The 24,166-nt window shown below is 40.9% G+C and overlaps 1 protein-coding gene across 1 annotated transcript; it reads left to right on the top strand.

The window, feature by feature from the left end:
• Positions 1-952: 952 nt before the first annotated feature.
• Positions 953-22,920, top strand: LOC119918815 (potassium/sodium hyperpolarization-activated cyclic nucleotide-gated channel 2-like; the record flags this gene model as incomplete). Its single annotated transcript, XM_038739499.1, has 4 exons — positions 953-1,171; positions 21,662-21,808; positions 22,108-22,348; positions 22,853-22,920. Coding segments are annotated over 4 exons (675 nt in total), but the record flags the coding sequence as incomplete, so codon positions are not given.
• Between the last annotated feature and the right edge of the window lie 1,246 nt (positions 22,921-24,166).

Below are 24,166 nucleotides of genomic sequence, written 5' to 3'. Positions count from 1 at the left end.
AGTGTAGAGGCCCTGAGATGTGAGGCAGAACACTCATAATGTACTTTTTTTGAAATCCTGTGTGAGAGATGTAGCACCTCATTAACATCAAAATGGAGTTTGTTTTGTTTCACAAAGTAAACACTGTCTAATTAATTGCATTACGTAGAAGAATGGTTCTCAATGTGACAGAATAACAAACATATCTCTCTGAATGAATTCAAGCCTCGGGGGCAGGCACCTCCCTGATGGAAAGCTCCTCATGTTATGCTCACACTACCTGGTAGACAAAGAGTGTGTTAGTATTGACTCAGTCACGGTCGGTTTTATTCTGATTTAGAATCATAAGGAGGCATGTTTTGTCTTCTTTTACAGTAGCTGCCCTATTATCTTGCTGGGTCATTGCTCCTTACCTCTCCAGGAGGGCGCTAATAAAATTGCTATCTCTCCTGGCTTTTCCGCTGTGGAAATGAGTTTGAAAGCAATTTGGACATGTCACCCCCAGGAAAGAGTTGATATTGATTTGCCATGAACTACCACCGGGATATAAAGGAAAGGGGCAATTTATCTACAAATGAGAAAACTCAAAGAGAAATCACATTTTTCTAAATAGCTGACCTACTTTCTGTCATGCAAGCCTCTAGTGTCTCACGCTCCATCCGCACATTCGCGGGGCTCTGTTTTAGGCTCTTGCCCAAATGTCTGCTTGCTCCAAATGTTTGCATATTGAAGAGTATGTTTTACCATGCCAGCTGCTCTGTGTTGAAGTAAGACATGGACATCTGCCATTAGTTTTGTCTGAAGTAATTAGATGTGTGCGTTTATGTGTCTGAGCTGTCACGGTGCTCACTGACCTTTAATTTGCCATCAACACCCTTATGAGAGAGAAAGAGAGATAGAGTGAAGAAGATAGAAAGATAAAGTGTTCCAATGTACTCACCCTAACTCACCCCATCTCCTCTGTTTCATCCAGAATGACACATGGGGACAGCAGTACTCCTACGCACTTTTCAAAGCTATGAGCCACATGCTGTGTATTGGGTATGGCATGTACCCCCCTGTGGGCATGACAGACGTGTGGCTGACCATCCTCAGCATGATTGTGGGTGCTACCTGCTACGCCATGTTCGTGGGCCACGCCACCGCGCTAATCCAATCTCTAGACTCATCTCGACGGCAGTACCAGGAGAAGGTGAGTCAAGATGACGTGTTGCTGACAGCTGTGTTGTCTTGATGTACTCTGAAGAGAGGACACTGGTGGGAAGGTAGGATGCTGGCTCGACCTCAGCTTGAAGCCTGGTTTTAGTTCTTCCTATAATACAGTTCACCCTCAGAATCTAATTTCTTTGATGTTTGCGCAGCCACTAAACACACACTGACATCTAGGTATTGCAGTTCCATCATAACTCTTCCAAAGGGAAAACAAGCACCATCATCCTCTACAACAGGGGTTTGCAAAGGCTGACACTGTGGGCCCCTCGTCAGACAAATTTGAAACAATTGAGGTTTTTGCCATGAAACCATCCATATAGAAACAGGAACCCCAGCCGCCCCAGTGTACGTTAAGCCCTGACAGCTGGCTGTGAAGGCCGATGCTGTGTTCCACAGTGCCATGGCCTCTGTGGGCCCGGCGTGGGTGATAATGAGCTGAGCTGCGAGGCTGCCACATTGCCCACTGTCTGTGGCGAGGAGGAGATGGGAGAGGATGACCTCCAGGGATTGGAGGCAGAGGCTTGAGAGAATCCACCCGAATGAAAGAGGGAGAGTGGGAGTGAAAGAGAGCAGAGAAAGAGGAGAGGAACAGATTAGCTGATGCAATGGGTGTTCGTTGCTACATCTTCAAAAGGAGAAAAAGTGCACTGGATAAATTAACACCTCACACATCTAGGGCAGCATAACAAAGAGACTAGTTTTCCAGTAGATTCTCAACAGCTAACAAGGTGAAAAATCCAAATATTACAACATACAAGGAGGTATGTGACTAATGCTGCTGATGTGAGTAGCTGTTTAATAAGAGGGGAGCAAGCCATCTCCCATCTCAGCACTCTCCACTCGTCTGCTGCTCTGCTTTAAGAGATGTCTTGCTGCCAACTGAACAGCTGGCCTGTCTCAGCACCAGTCAGCATGTGCTACCAAAGACATTTGCTGCCGTTTCTAGGATCACCCCCTAAGGCGCCTTAAGAATCCCCCAGCCAGCTAAAAAGGCTCCCCTGTGCTCCCACAGCTACCCATGGTGCCTGCCTACCGAAAGGTTATTACTGCAGACTGCAATTAATTTTAAAGAGTGCGGATTCTCATTTATCTTTCCACATGCCTCGGTGATAAGGCACTCTCTGGGTGCACTGTCACTACGTGCTCATCTGGCTGTGGGAGCCAGATAGTAGTCATTTCTATTAAAATGTACTGTACCCATTCCTTCTTTCAGCTTATCAGGGTTAGGTCCTTCAAAGACATAAACCTTTTTGTCATTGGCCCTTGCATCCGTTGTGTGACAATGGGATCTGCTACTTGGAGATTTCACTCTGCTTTTTTGCGTGTTATACTAATACAATAATCCATGCACTCAAGAAGTGGACAATCCGTTGGTCAATCCCTAGAGTTTTGAGAAGGCTTGTGGCTGTTCTCAGATCGCTCTTGGGCTGCCATGACAGAGACAGCTGTTCCTGTCTTCTGGGACTCAGCCTGGAGAGAATTCTGCTAACTGAGACACCGCTAACACAGCAGCCGGCATCCAAACTATCAGCATACACCAAGCTATCTGTTAGTGATTCTATGCTGTCTCGTTAGTTAAAGTAAGGTGCAGCACATGCACAGTGTGAGGATGGTGATATGGCATTATTCTCTAACCCAAAGAAGCATATGGCAGGTAAAAATGAATGTTGGATGAAGGCACTTTACATAAAATAAAAATTGTTAAGTCCACTGCTTTGAAATATCACATAAAAACACTGTTCAAAGAAAAATGTGTCTTTACATCTGCATTTGCATATTATATGGTGGATACTTTAATTAATAGTACATGTGTTCATATTAATCTGTGTTGTCCTGTCAGGCACTTTTAAGAGTGTTATTAAACTCCCAAACTCAGTCTCAGAGTGGGTGCTCAAAGTACAAGGACACCAAGAAGCTTTTATTCTCATCAAAACAAGTGTACATTTGTAACACATCACATGAAAAAGGTTGTTTTTTAGTGTAGTGAAATTTAAAAGGAAATAAATACCTTTGTCTTTCAACTCTCAACGTGCAGCCCTGCCATAAAATGTATTTTTCATCTTGGTCCCACTGCCTTTGTTGGTTTCTGAACAACATCACAATGTGATGAAGACTCTCTTTTAATCTTTAGTTTAGTGTGCTGACTCAACACATGCCTAGCTGATGTTGTCTACAGACTGTGAAATATGACCAATTTCACTAATTAGTAAATGCTGAAAATGCCACCAGTCTCTTTTCCGTTGGCAAGCTGAAATGGATATCTGTAGTCTGCAGTTGGAATTTTTTGTGTTCAGAAGATTTGCCCATGTTGATATTATAAGATGTTGTCAGCAATACTACAAAACTGCATTATTTGCATACACCACCAGTCTGTGAAGTAACATGAATGGGAACTTACTTATCTGCAATGTAGACGCTATGCAGCACCATAAGTCACTAACATGTGTTGTGACAGTTGATCTTATTACACAGTAATTACACACTTGTGTTTGGCATTTGACCTGAGCCAGCTAGTAGGTAAGTAACACCCAATGGGCAACAACACAAATCCCCATCCTCTATTGCAGTTTGATGTACTTTTGGGGTGTTTGTTTGGTTGGAAATTTTAAGGCAAGTTTATCCCAAAGATTCACAACAATGGGAGTTTAAACTTTCAGCTAGGCTACTTGCAAAAAAACTGTGGTCTGCAACATTAAAGCCAGTTTACCCCACTGCGACTGGGCGAGACGATATATAACGTCTGTCAGCTACTTGTGGCACAGCTTCGTGCTGTCTTTACAGGAACAGGAAGTCAGAATATTATCTGTAAAATTTCATCCACATGGCGTTTACTGCCTGGAAAACTCTGGAAAATGGCTCTCTTTCTTGGTATTGCCACGGAAAAGTGTTTATGTCTGAGGAATACACCGTGAACTCCTTTTTTTCACAGTGGTTACACATTTACAAAAGGGATATTCCGCTGTTGGACTTCTCCTGAAAAAAACTTTGTCCATCGTCCAGCACCTGATACTAGTGTTATAGTACTCGAGACTGGTCTTGGTCTCAAGACCGGTCATAAGACCACTTTTTGATGGTCTTGGTCTCGTCTCGGACTCGACCGCATTTGTACTTGGTCTTGTCTCAGTCTTGGACATTGAGGATTCGGGATTTTATTTCAAGACCAGTCAAGTCCATAACTTTGGGAAGATCATTAAATTGCTTTTGCATTGTCTGATTTATTTGTAATCATCATCAACTTTGATTGGATGTAAAACGTATTGCTTCAAATGCAACCAATAACCCTAATTAAAATGTGTTGTTACCGTCAAAGACTGTCACCGCTCCCTGCAATTGCAATGCTTGCGTTGATTTCAGCACTTAGTGTTTGTATGTGGGTGTTTTAATGGGAATGTGGATCTTCAGAAGAAGTAGCTATGATCTTGTTCCACATTTTACTGTGTGTCATATAATGTGGCGAACCAGTCTTGGTCTTGACTCGGTCTCGCCCCCCCTCGGTCTTGGTCTCGACTTGGTCTCAGCCCCTAAAAGTCTTGGTCTTGTCTCGGTCTCGATAAACTCTGATCTCGGTCTTAACTTGGTCTCAGTTTGGGCGGTCTTGACTACAACACCACCTGATACGACACCAGCGAGTGCCGTGAAGTGGACGTACCTCGCAATATTCTACCTTGTCTCGTAATATTATGACTTTTTTTCTTGAAATCTCAGAGAACACAGAAATGTGGGAGGGATTCTGAATGTGCAGAAAGTTTTGAATGTGAGCAGAAAATCTGCTAAAACAGATGAGCTATTAAAATCCAGTCAATAAGTGAATTAAAATGAATTCATTTATCACTAAGGTGAAAATGAATTTGTGCTTTAAACAAATGTATAGAGGTTAAATCCACAAACAAAAGACACAAAAGTCGAGGGAAGAGTAAATCATGTGGATTAACACAGTAGGGATGATATTAAGTTTATCTACAGAAGAAACATATTTAAAAGAAGTAAAGAATGCCTGAGAGCTTTACTGCATTATATTCCATTCTATTATATTTTGAATTGTCACCTGTCACCTCAGTTTTGTGTTTCTCTTTATATAAAAAAATATAAAAAATTTCCACCATAAATTGGTACAGAAAAGGCAGAAATTGGAGCAGAAATTTTCACCAGAATGCAGAAAATTAAGTCTTTAATGCTCAAAATCTTCTGGGAGAGGAACATTTACTTAAATAGCTAAGTTCTTTTTGATGGGTTGCGGTAAGGGACCTGGATAATGGATAGGGGGGCGCTGGCCCAATAAAAGGTTGAGAGCCACTGCTCTATAGTCACAGTGGGACAGAGGGAAGTTACTGACTACTGTTTAGCTACTGAAAGAAGTCAACGAGCGGATCAGTGTTGAGTTGTGCAGCACCATCGCCACATTTAACTGCCTCGTGCTGGTTTTGATGCTACACAGGCTCTGCATTCATCCACTGTAAATAAGCTGTAAAAAGTAGAGCATGGAGCTCTCGTACAGATGGCTGTATGTCCAAGATGAGAGGCCATCTGTCCAGTTGGCATGCAGAGGTGATGTCAGGTAAGGGTTAAAAGTTAGATTGGAAACCAATCAGTGAAAAACCTCTTGGAAGAACTTTGAAGGAATCTTAGAAGTGTACATATGGGAAATTGTACCCACAATTCAAAGATGGTGAAAATTTTCATCAGAAAGCCTGAGCATAATCTTTTCTGAATAGAATTCTATTACAATGTCAGAAGCTAGCAAGCAGACATAAATGAGCTCTTAAATAGGAATCAGGCAGCTTGTTAACTGTTACACAAAGTAGAGGTCCCAACAATCACACTAAATGTTAGGGGTTCCCCTACTGAGATGAAAAAAAGCTTTCTTAGATTAATTTTCACCATGCTAAAAATATATGCCTGATGCCAGTCTTTTGCTGTGTGTAAACAGAGAATAATAAAACGTGCATTTTCTACCAGTTTGCGACTCAATTTGTTGCAGATGTATCTGACAGCTTGGCTTAGGTTTGGTCCATATCAGATCTTAATGGAAAAGAGAGAGAGGTTCAAATTGTACAGGTTGTAAGCTTTTCCTCAGCACGACCTTTTCTACTCAGTGACTCACATGTGCTAGAGGTGTAGAGATTTTAGTAACATTTTCAAGTAGTCATAGACATTGCCGTCTCTTTATCTGGACTCTGTACTCCCTGCTAGATAAGTTGAGTATATACCCATATCCCAAGACAAAATATTCACATTGCTTGTTTTGTCCAGACAATAGTCCAAAACCTGTCCAAAATATCTGAAAATATACAAAATTTACAATGATCATAAACAGAAAAAAGCAGCACATACTTTCACTTGACAACCTGAAACCATTTATCGTTTTGCCTTCAATAGACTTAAAGAAGTCATATTATGCTTTTTGGCCTTTTCCCTTTCCTTTATTGTGTTATATGTCTTTTTTGTGCATGTAATTGGTTTGCAATGTGAAAAGGCCTAGTCCACCCCAAAGGAAGTTACTATTTCTGACAGAAAACACTGCTCCTGAACTGCCTAAAAACAGCTCGATTGTAGTCCAGTCCTACTTTTTAACCTGTCATAATGCTTACCTAGCAGTTAGTGTGGCACGCCCTGAAAAACAGTGGTGGAGAAACACACTGAGCTGCAGCACACACAGTGACGAGCCGTCCACCCGCTGCCTCCCCTCACCCCCACCCCCCCTACCAAAAATTAGATTGTCTCCAGGCAGTCAAACACATAAAGTTGTTAATGTGATGTAGAGACAGTGCACAGTTAAAACGTTACGTATGAAAGATCATGTTACATCCCAGCTCACTAGGGGAAAGGGGACATACGCATAAACCAGATGTACTTGGTATGGTGGAAAAGTTATTTATTTACACAAAAGAGTTTACAAGATTTACACAACTAAAGTTGGGCAAGTGGGTGCTGCAAAAACATAAACACAATATAACAAAAAGAGATCCCTCCAAAACAGGGATTACTAACTCAAAAACCTCTCTATTTAGGGTGTCTCAAACAAAACACAGGGAGAGCAGCACCCCTAAACCTAATGTGTTAAACAAAGGAAAATCCTACGTGTAGAGTGAGTGTCAGTACTTACTCTAAAACCTAGCCCAACTCTGCAGACACATGGTTAAACACAAATTAATTATGTGTCTCTTAACAAAATAAACACTTACCTACTTCTCAGTAAGGAACTGAACTGCTGCAACAGGGTTACCAAGTCTTTAGCTAAACAGCTAACCCAAAGACTACTCTTAACAAAACAAACACTGGCTCTCAGTACCAGCAGCAGTAAAAAACACAAGCAGGCCACGGGGATCGCACAGCCTGCTTAGCATACTGGAAACACACACGAACAGTAACGAAATACAACGGCTGCTAACAGCGGCCGTAACAGATCAATTTGCTACAAATTAACAACTTAACACTCAGAAATGTTTGCTCCAGTCTAGGTTGCGAAGCTGGTTCAGAAACATGTTCAGCTGAACCAAAGCTGTGGTTGGCATGTCAGGACCCGCCCTACTCTGCTTCCGATTGGCTAGTAGTCCTTAACTAGGTACTGCACATGTGTATCTCCCAACAAAGACCTTAAAGAAGTGAGATGCTTCACTCGTTAGCTAAAACGGAGCATTCAACACACAGGGTGAAAAGAAGTGCTGCAGAAATGTGCAGTATGAAAAAATCATGGTGTTTTTTAAAAATGAAACCATGTAAACCTGTTCTGGTACAAGCCCTTAGTAACATTATGAACCTGCAAATGAGCATAATATGACTGATATGATATGATTAACTAAAGGACCATCATTGATATCTATTAGTAATGATATGACAAAAGACTTGATTAATTTTCTGATCTGCTAGGAATGACAGTAGCCACGTTTCCATCCAATTGTCAAGCGAATTTTAAGTGGACTATGGAAATGTCGCTAAAAAGCACGTTAGGTGTGTTTCCATAAACTGGTTTGGAGCGAATAAACCAGGTTACTGCAAGCGTAGTTACGTCAGTTGTTACACAAGGCTATATAAACAAGATGTATGGGTTGCAAACTAGAAACAAAACCAGTGGCATTGACTTGAGGACCATGGATCTGAGAAAAAGAGAGGTCCTCAGGAATGTGTTTCAAGTTATGACCAGCCATGTCTCCGCGCATTATGAGAATATCCAGCAAGACGCTGACAGCGGAAACAGTTGATCGGTCGTGGGTTACATGTTCACTACATCAAAACTTATTTGGCAAAAGTGTTTCCATCTCCCATTTAGTGCATTAACTCTTTTTCTACAAAGGCAAAAACCACCTCAAGCGAGCGTAAAAACTTTTTTGCAAGATTAAGGAAGTTTTTTAAGTTTGCCGTTTCCATCAACCTTTTCTAATGTGATACTTCAAAATGCACTTAAAAAACGTTGAAGGAAACACGGCTAGTGTTTTCTGTTTTCTTCTTCTCTGTCTGCTTTTGTTTTCTTTTATATCAGTAATTTTCTGTACCAACTATAACTGTCTCAGGAGGTTATAGAATATATTGATTGTACTCCTGTAGAATTACGCTGTAGTAAAGAATAGGTCTGTACTGTCATTTTTTGTATTTTACTGTAGTATAGACTCATGTGGTATGTATTAATAGTATTATTCAATAATTTGTCGGGAACAGTTATCCTCACATAGAACCCCAATATTACTCAGCTAGCAGTTCTGCTACACCAGAGTCAAAAATATTGTCAGCTGGAAAGGGTTAAGCTTTTGCCACATTCCCCCAAGGATTCTTCCCTCTTGTCTCAGACATGTTGAGAACCATTATCACACAAAGAGAATTACATCTCTTCAGATTGGGGGCACAAGATGGCTGCACTTGTGACTGTTCATACAGTGTATGCCTGCCACTCTCTGTTAGCTGCTGCTTATCTGTCACAATGGCCCTCTACAGTGGAAATGTATATAGTACAGCATCAACAATGATAGGGACACAAAAAAATGAGAGACCTCATTCATTTGAAGGTGACTTGTGATCCATGCTGTCTTACTTTTTAGAAGCTCTCTGATCTTTCTGAATAGTTCTCCTCTCAGGTTTTTTAACAGTGTATTATTAACATTATTCAGTGTGGGATAACTGAGTGATGTTCTGTTTGTTGTTGGTAGTTAATGATGAAATCAGGGATGCCCAGGAGGGACATGAGTAGCGTGTTGTGGCATGCCAATCCCAAATGGCTTGAGAAGGAAATGGCAATGGTGTGCTACAGTCCCTCCCCTCTAAATCTCTAATTAACACTTGGCAATTAAACATGGCTCTTTGGGGAATAGTTAATAAGAGGCCCAAAGCTTATTATTTGTGGGCAAAGAGGCTCTAGAGATCTTTTGTTCCCCTGCTTCAATCCCCCAATCTAGACTTTTGGAAATATAGTAAATATTCATCAGAGGAGGACTATACAGTATTTGAACTTCCATAGTTGTCCCTTTCTTTCCAAGAGGGAGAGAAATCGATTAATGCTGTCAGGAAACTAGTAAAACATGCAGTTTTAGTGTACTTCTTTAGAGCCCAGCCCCACCCTCCCCCATCATCCTGCGTGACTCCCCAGTTGCAACTGTGGACTCCTTCCACTTCCTGGGCACCATCATCTCCTAGGAACTCAAGTGGGAGCTGAACATCACCTCCATCACCAAGAAGGCCCAGCAGAGGATGTCCTTCCTGCAGCAGTTGAAGAAGTTAAGCCTGCCAAAGTCAATGATGGTGCACTTCTACACTGCCATCATTGAGTCCATCCTCACCTCCTCCACCACCATCTGGTACGCTGCTGCCACTGCCAGGGACAAAGGCAGGCTGCAGAGTATCATTCGCTCTGCAGAGAAGGTGATTGGCTGCAATCTTCCATCACTTCAGGAACTGTAAGCCTCCTGGACACAAACTGTTTCAGACTCTCACCTCTGGCTAGAGGCTGCGATCCATCAGGACCAAAACCTCTCGCCACAAAAACAGCTTCTACCCTTCTGCAGCTAGCCTCATTAACAAGGCCCAGGTCCCTCACTGATACTCCCCCCTTTCAAATAACGCAAATGTCTCTGCACATCTAAATTTTACTTCATTTCATATTATGCACAAACCTGGCACATTGCATATTTGTTGTTAACTAGGGGTGCTCCGATCGATCGGTCACCGATCATAATCGGCCGATAATGGCTTTTACTAGTTTGATCGGTGGTCTCTAAAAAGGCCGATAAGAAAAGCCGATCAGATGATGGAATACTCCCCAGTTTCAACGGCAGCTAAAATGTTTCACTACGCTGTGTGAGCGGTTTTCAAAGCTAGCTAGCACCAAAGGCATAAATGAGTATGCCTTTGGTGCTAGCTATCTTCTTTAATATAGACAGAGATCAACTCTGATACACAGCTGAAACGCTGCTGTGGACGGAGAAGATAGTTTTCGTTATAAAAGTGTTTTAAAAACGTAGCAGTGTGGATGTAGCCTCACATTACCCCACTCCTCTCTCTACTCCTCTCATGTCAAACCTCCCGTTTTCCCCCGAGATTCTCCCATATTTTTCCGTTCTCACCCGGTATCCATCCGTTAAATGTTTCCCTGTAAATCTCCCGTATTTTTAACCTTTATAAAGTCAAATAAAAACCTTCTGGCCGTATTTAAAGTGTTTGCTACTCTCCCGCTGGTAAAGTCGGTGGCAGCATGTAAAATATGTAGACTGTGCTTCCTGCACAAGGATTAAAAATGAAAACAATCCACTGAAATGATATAAGGCCTATAGCCTACTAATGGCAAACCATATGTAATTATAATGAATATAGTAGCCTATGTAATATTAACAATTGACTGTATAATATGGAATTTACATTGTAGCCTATTTTTATTTATTTAAAATTTCCTTATTTTCAAATCTCACTGAAGGCAGTTATGACTCCTCTCTGTAGCCCTTCTCCCTCTCTCCGCTCCTCTCTCCCCCCTAAAACCCACAGAACCTGCCTGAGCTTTCCAGAACAAAAAGCAGCTACTTCAGAGTTTATCATCGACTCATGACGCCTGTGTTCCTTTATCTCCTAAATATTTTGGCTACAGCCTTTTTTGTTGCAGTTTTTATGGTTGTAGTAAATTTATAAAGATGCTGATATACAGTATACTGTATAATGCTACATGATAAATAAAAGGCTCCAAATAGACCCAGTGATCGATGATCAGTATCGGCCGATACTGCTTTCAGCAATCGGTGATCAGCCCAAAAAATCCTGATCAGAGCACCTCTATTGTTAACTGTTAATCATTGTTGTTCTATATTTTTATATTTTATCAAATTTATATATTTATGTTCACAATATTCTCTTCCGTTGCAATATGTCTACACAACACAAATCGGAGTAATGCACATGTAAATATCTGCATCAGATCTCACATTGTTCCTTCTCTTAAAATAGTTGTATTATTTTTCTCTATTCCTTTGTTATTCTTATATAACTTGCATTTGTTTACTCCATATTTATATTTTTCTACATTTATTTATGTCAACTGTATGTTTGTCTGCGTGTAGCACCTTATCACCAAAGCAAAATCCTCACATGTATAAAACACTACTTGGCAATAAAGCTCCTTCTGATTCTGACTCTGATTCCTAATTTAGGCTAAATATTTACCTGGTGATCTCTGTGTTGATTTTGAAAACCTTAAAAAAACTTTTATGAAAAAGATGTAGGTTTCATCCAACAATAGCAATAATTTTGTGCCGCCTTTTAGAGGTTAAGTTATGATTTCCCCATACAATTAACCCAAGGGCACAACTGTCAACAAGTGGAAGAGTTTAAGTCTGAAATTCTGCCTTACAGTAAGAGCCGTTCTCATTAGTTGGGATCTGACTGATTGCATTAATCTAAACCCTGTTACATTCCCTTTTCCTCTCTGTCTGCCGCACAACTTTCACAGCTGAGTCAAGGACTGTTGACATGCCCCAGAGGTACTCAGTGAAATACCCGCACTTTGAGTGTATAACCAAAACCAATCAACAGTGTCAATATACAGAACTGTATATTTGCTGCCATGGCAAATGTATGTTTACTGCAGCTTTTGCAATGTTCCTGTGAAGATTGTCATCTTACATATGTCCATAATTTTATTAGATATAACATAGCAACATGGTGTTTGTTAAGAGTAAGGCAACGTCCTTGCTTGAGTAGGTTAAGATGCACCATATTGACCATTAACCTGTCACAACCTCTTAACTAACTAAATATGACCTAATTATATTACTAAATAATTAAGGTTAGGCTAGGTTAGCCTGCAGATGTTTGGTATTTTAATGGCCATTCCCACTCATGGTTATTCTGTAATTTTAGGTGTAAATTAAAATGTGTTTTAAGGATCCTAGAAGAGTTTATAGAAGTACTGAAGAAGCATATATTACAGACGTTTTGCAACGAAAAGAAGAGTCTACATCCCTGCTAGCAGCTCTGTGATCCTGTAAGTTGGCACAGATGTGCTTTCATTTCATTTCATTTATTTATTTAAGGACAGTGCACATTAATCAACATTTCTGTAAATGTGCCAGTGTTAGCCAGCAGGCTAATTTTCAACTGTAGTCCATTGGCAAGATGTTATACTAGGCACATAATAATAATAATAATTTAAGCTAAATGCTAACAATGCTAGAAACTTTGATGCAGTTTCACACAGATAGAACATGTATGTAACTGATGCTTCCAAAGTTAGTAAGTATATATATATGTATATATAGTGGAATTATTGCATATTATGAAACCACCTGTCTCATCATAGATCATAATAAGATTAATATTAATAATAACTTACTATAGTATATGGTATAAACGGGTGTCGCTGAGTGCTACTGACAGTCCTGAATTCAATATGGTGGTGGTGTTCATTTCTCTGTTGCTTATTTTTCATGCTTACATTTGTGGGTGCAAATATTTAAGACTCCGGTTAGCCTTTATAATATGACCCATACTTTGCCATTTGACTATGCAATGCAAGGTTAGGGTTAAGAGAAGGAGACAGAAAACAGTGGGGAAAAATAAGTGTTTAGAAAGTATAATTAAGTAGCTGACATGTCTTTTGGGAAATGAATTATACATTTTTTATTTGGTAAAATTTGCATCTGTTGGAGGGCTGCATGAGAGAAAAGGGAATTGGAAAAAAATATTATGAGCATAATAAAAGAGAAGAGGGACAGAAGGAAAAAGAAAAGTATGAATGGGATTCAGACCAATGAATGGCAATGTGGAGAAAGATCAAAAGTGAGAAAGAGAGGGAAAGGATTTGTGAAATTAAATAGTATGAAGATGCACTTCTGTATAGCTACAGTATCTCACAACGTAAATATATTTGATCATATCTTTTCATGTGACAACAATGAAGAAATGACACTTTGCTACAATGTAAAGTAGTGAGTGTACAGTTTGTATAACAGTGTAAATTTACTATCCCCTCAAACTAACACATCGCACATCCAAATTGGGCCCAATCAGCCATTTTCCCTCCCTGGTGTCATGTGACTCGTTAGTGTTACTAGGTCTCAGGTGTGAGTGGGGAGCAGGTGTGTTAAATTTGGTGTTGTTGCTCCCTCATACTAGTCTATGGAAGTTCAACATGGCACCTCATGGCAAAGAACTCACTGAGGATCTGGAAAAAAAATTGTTGCTCTACATAAAGATGGCCTGGGCAATATGAAGATTGACAAGACCCTGAAACTGAGCTGCAGCATGGTGGGCAAGACCATACAGCGGTTCAACAGGACAGGTTCCACCCAGAACAGGCCTCGCTATGGTCGACCAAAGAAGTTGGGTGCACGTGCTCAGCGTCAGATCCAGAGGTTGTCTGGGAAATAGAGGTATGAGTGCTGCCAGTATTGCTGCAGAGGTTAAAGGGGTGGGGCGTCAGCCTGTCAGTGCTCAGACCATACGCCGCACACTGCATCAAATTGGTCTGCATGGCTATTGTCCCAGAAGGAAACCTCTTCTAAAGATGATGCACAAGAAAGCCCGCAAACAGTTTCCTGAAGACAAGCAGACTAAGGACATGGATTACTGGAACTATGTCCTGTGGTCTGATGAGACCAAGATAAACTTATTTCATTCAGATCAAGCGTGTGTGGCGTGTGGTCAGTCAAGCATGCTACATGAGTGCTGCTGGCACTGGGGCTGTAATTGAGGGAACCATGAATGCCAACATGTACACGATAACAACCCCAAACTGACCTCCAAGACGACCACTGCCTTGCTGAAGAAGCTGAGGGTAAAGGTGATGGACTGGCCAAGCATGTCTCCACACCTAAACTCTGTTGAGCATCTGTGGGGCATCCTCAAGCAGAAGGTGGAGGAGCGCAAAGTCTCTAACATCCACCAGCTCTGTGATGTCATCATGGAGGAGTGGAAGAGGATGTCAGTGGCAACCTGTGAAGCTCTGGTGGACTGGTGTGTTTCTAGGTGGAAAATAATGGTGGCCACACAAAATATTAACAATTTGGACATTTTGACTTAGGGGTGTACTCACATTTGTTGCCAGCGGTTTAGACATTAATGATTGTGTGATATGTTATTTTGAGGGGACAGCAAATTTACACTTTGCTGTACACTCACTACTTTACATTGTAGCAAAGTAAAATATAATCAAATATTTACAAAAATGTGAGGGGTTTAGTCACTTTTGTGAGATACTATATATTGCCATTATATATATGCCACTATATTTATGCCCCTGCAAAGCATTTTGAATTGCCTTGTGTCTGAATGCTGCTATATAACTAAAGTTGCCATGCTTTGCCTTGCCTTAAAACCACAAAAGCTGAATGAAAGTTTCTGTCCGTTGAATGTGAAAATATAGCCAGGAGCGACTGAAAGGAAACAGCTAGCCTGACTGTCCAAATGTATCAAAATCTGCCTACCAGCACCTCCAAAGCTCACTACCTTATTTATTGTTTGCTTATTCTGAACAAACACCAAAGTGTAAAAATTGTATGGTGGGCTAAACAATGGGTATGTAACTATTTTTTCGCAGTAACATCTGGAATCTTGTCGCCACTGTGAGGTTTGCTGATTACCTGGCAGGTCACTAAATGGATTTTGTTACCTTTAGCTGTTTCCCCCGGTGCAAAGCTAAGCTAACCAGCTGCTTGTGGTTACCGTTCAGATATAAAAGTTGTATCCAACGAATTGGCATATTTCCCAAAATGTCGAATTTCTTTCATGCCTTAAGTACAAAAGAAAGAAAGAATCAATCCTATGGTTCTCATCAGCTATTCTTACATTTTGAACAGCCTGCAGTCTTAACCCCCTGGTTTTCAGAGTGCAGTGAGGGAGGCTGATGGTGGAATGATTACCTCCTTCATGCTGACTATTATTTGATTTAGCCAAGTAGAGCAGAAGAGCAGGGATCTTCTTGGTGGCAGTGTGATGACGGCTGTGCAGCAATAAGATAATTTCCTGTCACAGGGGGTGTTATCAGCCCATCACAGCATCAGGAGAGTGCCGCCCCTCATGGTCGGTGTCTTTACATCCTTGTCAGCTCCTCCTCTGAGACTCAACAGTGATTAATATGAAATGCCTTTGAGTGAGACACTGAGCTAATGTACGTAGTACAGTTCTACTCATCACAGTCTAAAAGCATAGGACATTATCTTGCGTGTGTTCACTTGACTAATGCCCTTTCATGCTAGAAGAATCAAATTGTAACATACTGCAAAGCTGAGGATAAACGGCTGTATTACATGTTGACAGTGTTTGTTTTGGGGGTTTTTTATGGAAAAAAGGGTTGGATGACATTATGAAGGAGATGATAATCCATGCCTTTGAAACAGAGCGCCATGCTGTGGCATGTCTAATGCAGGAGACATAAAGACGTTAGACCAGATGCAAAATGTGGGTTACACCTGTCATCTTCACATGCAGACAAGCCATCTTTGCTGCAATACTCAGCAGCCAATGGGACTTCAGCTGGGGATGTCTGCCATTGTTTTCTAGAGCTTCTAGAGTAGCAGAGCAAAAGTTCTTCTCTGTGCTAGGTCTCTATTTCATCATCAGATAAGTAAATGCTCAATTTTATGCCAAAGGGATTGTGGGGATAAAGACTCAAACCCTCACGCCATGACAGAGCTCATCCATCTCCTCACAGATGCACAGAGACTGGAAATCTAACAGCTTCTTTCCACATCTTGCTTGTGCATGTACTTCATTTTCCAGGTCACTTTACACAGCATCAACACATATAAATTGCCAAATAATTTACGTGACATTTCTAAAAGAAATATTTTTAAGTGTATAAAATGATCAATTTCTCACAGTATAATAATTCTATGTATCTGCCTTATCTGCAGCATTTCTTGTTGTGTATGCATTTGTTTTCAAAAGCACATAATATACCCTTCCACTTGCAGAGGTGCATATGCATTGTAGGGTTTATGATAAATTTTATGCAGCTAACAATACATTACAAATCATGATTACAAGATGGGGCATGTAACAGTTTGTAAGTACGTGGTCACAGACAAGGGAGCTGTATCATCGATATGCACAGACTGACTCCAGACTGTTTTCTTTGTCTGTGAGTGACTCAAAAGGCTCTGCTGAAACACAGACAAACTAAAATCCATCTAAATTTGGCAAAGAGGGGATCACAGGAGAGAAACAACAGCAGAACACTGCAGAACTGAGCATTGTAGAGGAGGCTGCATAAAGAAGGATTACAAATACAGCAGGGTGTCAGTGCAAGGTTAGATGATGTTACCTACAGATGTCGTTATATCTTAGTTTAGTCTGCCTACATGTTTTGTAGTACTGGATTCTAACCATAGTATGTCTTTCATTCCAGCTCCATTCAAATCACCTGATTTTTAGGAAGCCTGACAGCTTTTCTGCTTTCACAAAAAACAACCTGACTTGAATGAGACAGCTGTCCTTATTTACTGTGCTATATTTCCAAAAGATTGGCCTTTTGATGATCTCCTCCAAGATTAATGGTGACTAGAGTATTAGAGCCGGATAACAAAGAGGGAGACATCTGAGGTCAGCCATGTTGTTGAGTGGTAAAGCTGTTGGCAGCATAGAAATGATGAAAGAGCACCCCCAACGTCTCCTTATGAATGGTTCATTTATTTTCTTCTTTTTATTTGCTTTGACTGAGGGTCAAGGATTCTAGCCGTTATCATTCCAGAGTGCTTCCACTGGGCTGCACCTCTGCTTCCTATACTGTAGAACAGGGGTTGGCAAATAAGTCTGGCATTGGGCCAATTTTTTTTCAAGCCGTTACATGGCTTGCCAGAACATAGTCAACAAACATCGCTATAATGACTTATGCATATATTTATAACACGATATAATGCGTTTATAAGACATTATAACAGTTGTTATAATCACTTACAAAGATGCATTAGGCGCTATAGCAAAGTTCATAATGTATTATGACCTTTTGATTTAACATTTTATAACTAATAGTAATAACAGTTTATATCAATGTACGCCAAGAATCTCCAACCATGTTCCATAGTACATTATAACCATCGACTCTGCCTCGTGATAAATACACTTTTGTCACAATTTAGAATTAGTGCTATAAAATGGAATAATAGCTCATAGTAATGTTTAATTTTATATAGCATGTCTTAGCATGTCAAGAGATTCCCACCCCTACTGCCCAACCATTATTCCTATTCAATAACTTTTAAATGTCCTTTAATACGTTTTGTGAAGCGGTTGTCTCCAATTGTCCACTGCATCTGTTAGGACCTGTCCATAGGCTCGCCATTCATCTGCGCCTCTTCTTACATGATGTAATATGGTTGGCAACAGGTCTTCTCTTGAGTGATCTTTCACCACCCCGAGAAGGAGTTTCCTTGATGTAATTAAGTTGTGTTTTTGTTCTAAACTGAAAAATGTTCAAAATTCATACAGATTTTTCATAAAGTGAAGAAACATAAATAAATAAAATTTTCCTGCGCAAAATGTGTGTCACTTTACTTAAAGAGGTGGTATTATGCTCATTTTCAGGTTCAAAATCTTAATTAGGGGTTGTACCAGAACAGGTTTACATGATTTAATTTTCAAAAAACACCATATTTTTCTGTGTTCTCTGCACATTGCTGCAGCTCCTCTTTTCACCCTATGTGTTGTACGCTCCGCTCTTGAGCTACAGATCTTACTTCTGAATTACTGAGAGTTGCACATGCGCAGTTCCCAGGTAAGGACTACTAGCCAATCAGAAGCAGAGAAGGGCGGGTCGTAAGAAACAAGGTAGTGTGATCCAAATCAAAGCCGCTTCACCATAACCTAGCAGATGGTATAAGTTACTCTCAAGTCCACAACCACACAACATCATTGTTCCACATCTTACCATCAGGACTAAACTTTGAACTGTTGCCGGTGTTGTGACGATCTATGCTGCCTTGCCGAAAAATGCAACCATAGCGCAAATCGATAAACTCGACTACTCGGTCCTGCTCCGTTTTCCATTGCAGACAGTACCCAGAGATAGTACGTAGCTTGTCGTCATAGCCACGCCACACACAACTGCTGCAACGTAATGTTCAATGCGACACACACACCAGCTCTTAAAATATATCTACGGTTAAAACGTTTCAACATTCCTCAGAATGTAAAGACATATAAGCGGTATGAAAGCCTTCCAGCTGTGTTTTCCTCTGCCGTTGTTGCTGCAGCGGTCTGTGTGACGGCGGGAGCAGAGGGCTCTGTGAGCGGGCGGCTGGCCGGCCTCACACGCACCTCCCGCGGGTTGGCACAGGCTTCCCCCGCAGCCACTTGCGGAGCTCCTCAACTCCTCCTCAAAACTGTAAAACTTTCTGTTGCTGGCCTCCGTCGGCGCACGCAATGGTGATGTAGTGAATAGTGAATATTCTCTCTGACCAAACAACAGTCTGTCATGTTTTCACATTACATTTTAGTATCCCTCAGCTCGCTTGGAACCTCGACACAGGTGAGGTGATATGAAAAAAACTAACCTGGAAGCAGGTACAGGTGCAACATTTCTACAACGGAAAACCAAACAAAGGCGAGTTGAGCCAAAGGGCCTCCGCTCAGACTAGCTTGGTTTGAGGGCGTGCCTGACCCCACTAGCCGCTTGGCAAGCTTTATGACGCGTTTTCATTGTGACGTCATAAGTAAAGGAAGTGAAGGGCTGGACTACAAAGGAGCTGTTTTCAAGCGGTTCAGAGCAGAGCTTTCTGTGGGAGATGGGAACTCCCTTCGGGCTGGACTGGGCTTTTTCACTTTGCAAACCTGTTACATGCACAGAAAAGATATTTAACTCAATAAATGAGAGGGAAAAAGCCAAAAAGCACAATACCACCTCTTTAAAGCAAACAATTACGTGTTATAAGGTCTTATAATTAGTTCATGTGGTATTGTGTCCACCTGTAGTATATTATGTAGGGATGGACATTTTCACACTTTACTTAAAGCAAACAAAGAAATACTATATAACATTAAACATTACTATAAGCTATTATTCCATTTTATATCACTAATTCTAAAATGTGAGTAAAGTGTATTTATAACCATAGACTGTATATAAAAAGTTTATAACGAGGCAGAGTCGATGGTTATAATGTACTATGGAACATGGTTGGATAATACGTTATGAACTTTGCTATAGCGCCTAATGCATGTTTGTAAGTGATTATAACAACTGTTATAATGTCTTATGGACGCATTATATCGTGTTATAAATATATGCATAAGTTATTATAGCGATGACCTTCATAGAAAGTGTTACCAAATTTTTTTAAAATCCTTGGATTCATGTGAGCATGTTTAGCTCAGACTACTGACTGAGCTAAACATGCTCACATGAATCCAAGGATTACAGTTCTCCCGATGGGAGGGTTGAACGATCGATTCCAAATAATCTAAACAAACACACATGACACTTTTGCTCATGCTTACAATAAAGCATGTGCTGCAGTGATGTGTGCGCGTCCCGGCATTTGATCCGCATTCATAAACCTATGGATGCTTATTTTCATTTCCCTGAGGAAATTCAGGGGAATCCAATCACACGTTTACTGACGGCTTTTTCAGAGGTGTGTAAAGCAGGCCAGAGACTCGATAAATAAACTCGACATAAAGCATTGCTGCAAAAAAATATTCTCGCACATTTATTTTGGAGGCACAATCACTTAAGAGGAAGTGATTGTGTGTCATGACTGAGATCTATTTCAGCACCAGCCGCTATAAATTTATTTATTTTTCTGCTATCAAAGCAATCTGTCCGCAGGACAGATATTATACCATATTATACTCCCATATACAGTATAAACAGGCATTATCATTATCATGCCTATAATGCCTGTTTATACTGTATATGGGAGTGTAGTGTTGACATTAGTAACTAACAAAGCCCTGTGGCTCCTCAAACACCACATACACAAAAACACCTAACGGTGAATTTACTGTATGTTTTACAGTGAAGACTGTGTGTGTCAGTATTCTCCAGCAGCATGACACATCAATAAATCAGAGCTTGAGCATCATACATTTTTTTGCATTCGTTTTTTTTTTATTTCGTTTTAGTGGCTTTGGTATTTTTGCAGAATTATATTATATAATAATTGGCATGTCTAATGCATATGATAATTATAGTATAGTATGTAGTAGTAGTTAGTAGTGTAGTAGTTTTAATGTACTGTATGTAACACCTTTGTATGTATACAAAAATTTGAAATAAGTATTTCTATTTAATTTTGTTGGTTTTAAGTATTAGTTTGTTGTGTGCATACATAGAAACATATAATTGTGCACACACATACAGTACATAATCATGCATTCACACACCATCAGTGTCTGTAGCACCTTTTTCTTTCATCTGTGGTTTCCTTGTTTCCCCTGCTGTTTCTCTCTTGTCACTGGTTTAAAGGAGCTAGCTATATGTAAGAATTTATTTTCAAAACTAAAAAAAACTAAAATTATGAACAGAACGTGAAGCACTCACAGTTATGACATTGTCATGTCATGACATCTATGTATTGTGGTCACCTGCCCAGTTTTCCAAACTCCCTGTCCAGGCAGAGTCAGCTGACTGAGCTAATTAGCTAACAGCTGCTCCAGTTGAATAAAGCTTTACTCTGAAAATGTTTCAGTGGCAATCCAGATCCAGATTATCCAGCCAGCATGGCTCAACACTTCTCGACAATGATCACACTCTCAGTTCTCCAATATCTTTAGAGAAGCAGTATGCTAGTGAAAATGATTTAATGTGCTTCCAACAAATATGGAGTTAGTATATTATGTCACATTGCTTTTTGTCTTTCAAGAGACACAGACTGTAAGAGGTATGACCAAACACAGGAAAAGCTCTATCTTGTTGGGTGTTACCTTTAAGAGCCAGGATAGCCTTAATGTATCCGTCTCCATTTCCTTGTGTGTCTGACCTCGGTGCCAGCTGTTCCCTGTGGCTGTGTATTTGTGCTACAGCACTATGGCCTTTGAGTAACCTGATTGTTGTGTGTCCCTGCAGTACAAACAGGTGGAGCAGTACATGTCCTTCCACAAGCTGCCAGCAGATATGAGGCAGAGAATCCACGACTACTACGAGCACCGTTACCAGGGCAAGATGTTTGACGAGGAGAGCATCCTTGGAGAGCTGAATGAGCCGCTCCGAGAGGTGAGATGAGTGTTCCTGTCTGTGGTTAGAATCTCCTGCGCATGCGGCTGTGATGCATCCAAAAGCTTGTGCACGGCTTGACATTTCCCTCAGTTCAGTTTTTTTTCTTCAGGCCAAATCCAAACAAGAGTAAAACTGAGAGGAGCTCAGAAAAACAAAACAAAAAGCACAGCTGACATTTTTCATGTTGTTACTCTAATATTCCTCTTGTCTGAAATTGTGACAGGTCAATGCATTCTGTAAAGCACCAGCTCTTTTCTGCTGTTCTTGCTGACCACTTTCTCTCTGTGTTTGCACAGGAAATCATCAACTTTAACTGTCGAAAGCTGGTGGCATCCATGCCTCTGTTTGCCAACGCCGACCCCAACTTTGTCACCTCCATGCTCACCAAACTGAGGTTTGAGGTGTTCCAGCCTGGAGATTATATCATCAGGGAGGGCACCATCGGCAAAAAAATGTACTTCATACAGCATGGGGTTGTCAGCGTACTAACCAAAGGCAATAAAGAGACCAAGCTTTCAGATGGTTCCTACTTTGGAGGTAAGACGAGCTGGTGCTTCACCAGAATCACAAACTCAAAGGTCACATACGCACACATGTTACTGTGGAGCTTAAATCTGCTCTGTTTTAATATTAATAATGCTTAATAGTTTACATGGTAAATAGTCCTTTTGCACCTTAACAGCTTGGCTTGGGTTTGAATTTTGATATGTTAGACAACAGCATTTGGATATTGCAATTCTGGCTCTGATATTCACTCGTCGTGAGCATGAAGTGGTATGTTGTGAAGTGCTTTTCACCTCACTTAAAATTCTGCTTCATGGTTTATGCAGGACTTTTCCCTTAATTCACACCATGAGCTGTCTCTTAAATGTAGGGCAAACCCAAATTAAGAAAACAGTACTTGCTGCACAAATTAAGAAATATGCATTTAAAGGTCAGAGGATTCAGGAAGCTATGAAATTACATACTATATGAATGCTCAAGACTTGTGTGATAACCCAGAGTTGTTATGTACTTAACTCGTGTTATGTTCTTAATCAGGGTCAGATAATGCGTTGGCCTCCCATGGTCCCATAGAGCCTGTGACACATGTAGGAGACAATGCTGCCGTACTGTCCTCACCAAATACCAATTAATTTGCCCAGTGACAGCGTATCATTTAGACTACACTGTTAAGTAATGAGAAATGGTGGCAGAGCATTTAACAGCACATGACCTGCCTGTGGAAGTTTAATTACGCCTTGCCTGCTCAAGTCCATCTCCATGCCCTCTCTCCAGGGGGTTCCAGAGAAATAATGAAAGGATGGCAGGCAATCTATCTCCACACATGCCAAAACTAATCAACATTTTAGACAACATGGCCCCAGCTCTCTCTAGGGCCATGTTGTCTCAAATGTTGTCCAAAATGTTCCCTCCTTCGGTCCCCTCTCAAAGAGAGGTTCAGTGAGCTTACAGGCTTGTTTCTAGCACATCCATCGTGGTAACGGCACAGTTTGTGTGACTGCTTGGGCATTCTGCCGCTCAAAGACACTGAACTGAGTGTACTCTTGACGACAATGTCATCTAAATGCATTAGAGTGAATGCATTTTATCTCCCTTAGTAAACTGAGTAAACATGAGTAGTGAAACCCACAGAAGTCCAAATGCACTGGTTTTGGAACAGAAACTGGCTTTATCGTTTTAACCTTAAGCCTTGCATCTGTAATTATTTTCCCCTTTTGCGCATTAAAGGCACAAGGCTTTTGACTCCATTATCATGTGACTATTCCTGGCTACTTCTCTGGGGGGGGGTAAGGTGGGGGCTAGTGAGGTAAGCCTAGAGCCACTGGGAGTTTGTTACCAAACACGAGTTAGTCATTCATGAAATTAATTGGTGCAGGATCAGCACAGGGAGTATGTGGCACATGTGCATCTCAGAGAGGCTGTCAGTATCAGCAAGTAGGAAGACAAAAGTTTTTGTTAAATATATATAAGTGCAGAATACGAGACCTGTTCCACATGGATTGCTAGGTTTAGACTCTCTATCGTGCACGTGGATGTGTGAGCATGAGAATGAAGAGCAGCGGCCGTCCAGTCGTCAAACACAGCATGCTCCAGTTTTCCGTACAACAAATGACATGCGTATATGCTCATCAACATCTCAGCAAACTCGTAACGCTTTCATTCATAGACAACCTGAATTATTTACACAATTATATACTCAGCAGTCTGCTCCAGTTTGTTAGCTGTTGGATTAGCTCGAGCCAGAGAGCCTAAAGTCTAAAGTGGACACGACATGTCCTGGATGGGAGCGTCGGCTGGGCACACAGCGATCCAGTGGAGAAGGGAAATGTAATGTGACTGCAGTACTAACGC

This window comes from Micropterus salmoides, unplaced genomic scaffold (genome assembly GCF_014851395.1).
Source record: "Micropterus salmoides isolate LMB-PRFRI ecotype aquatic unplaced genomic scaffold, ASM1485139v1 Ms_hic_scaffold_2436, whole genome shotgun sequence".
Taxonomy (NCBI): Eukaryota; Metazoa; Chordata; class Actinopteri; order Centrarchiformes; family Centrarchidae; genus Micropterus; species Micropterus salmoides.
This window is presented reverse-complemented; position numbering and strand designations above follow the sequence as displayed.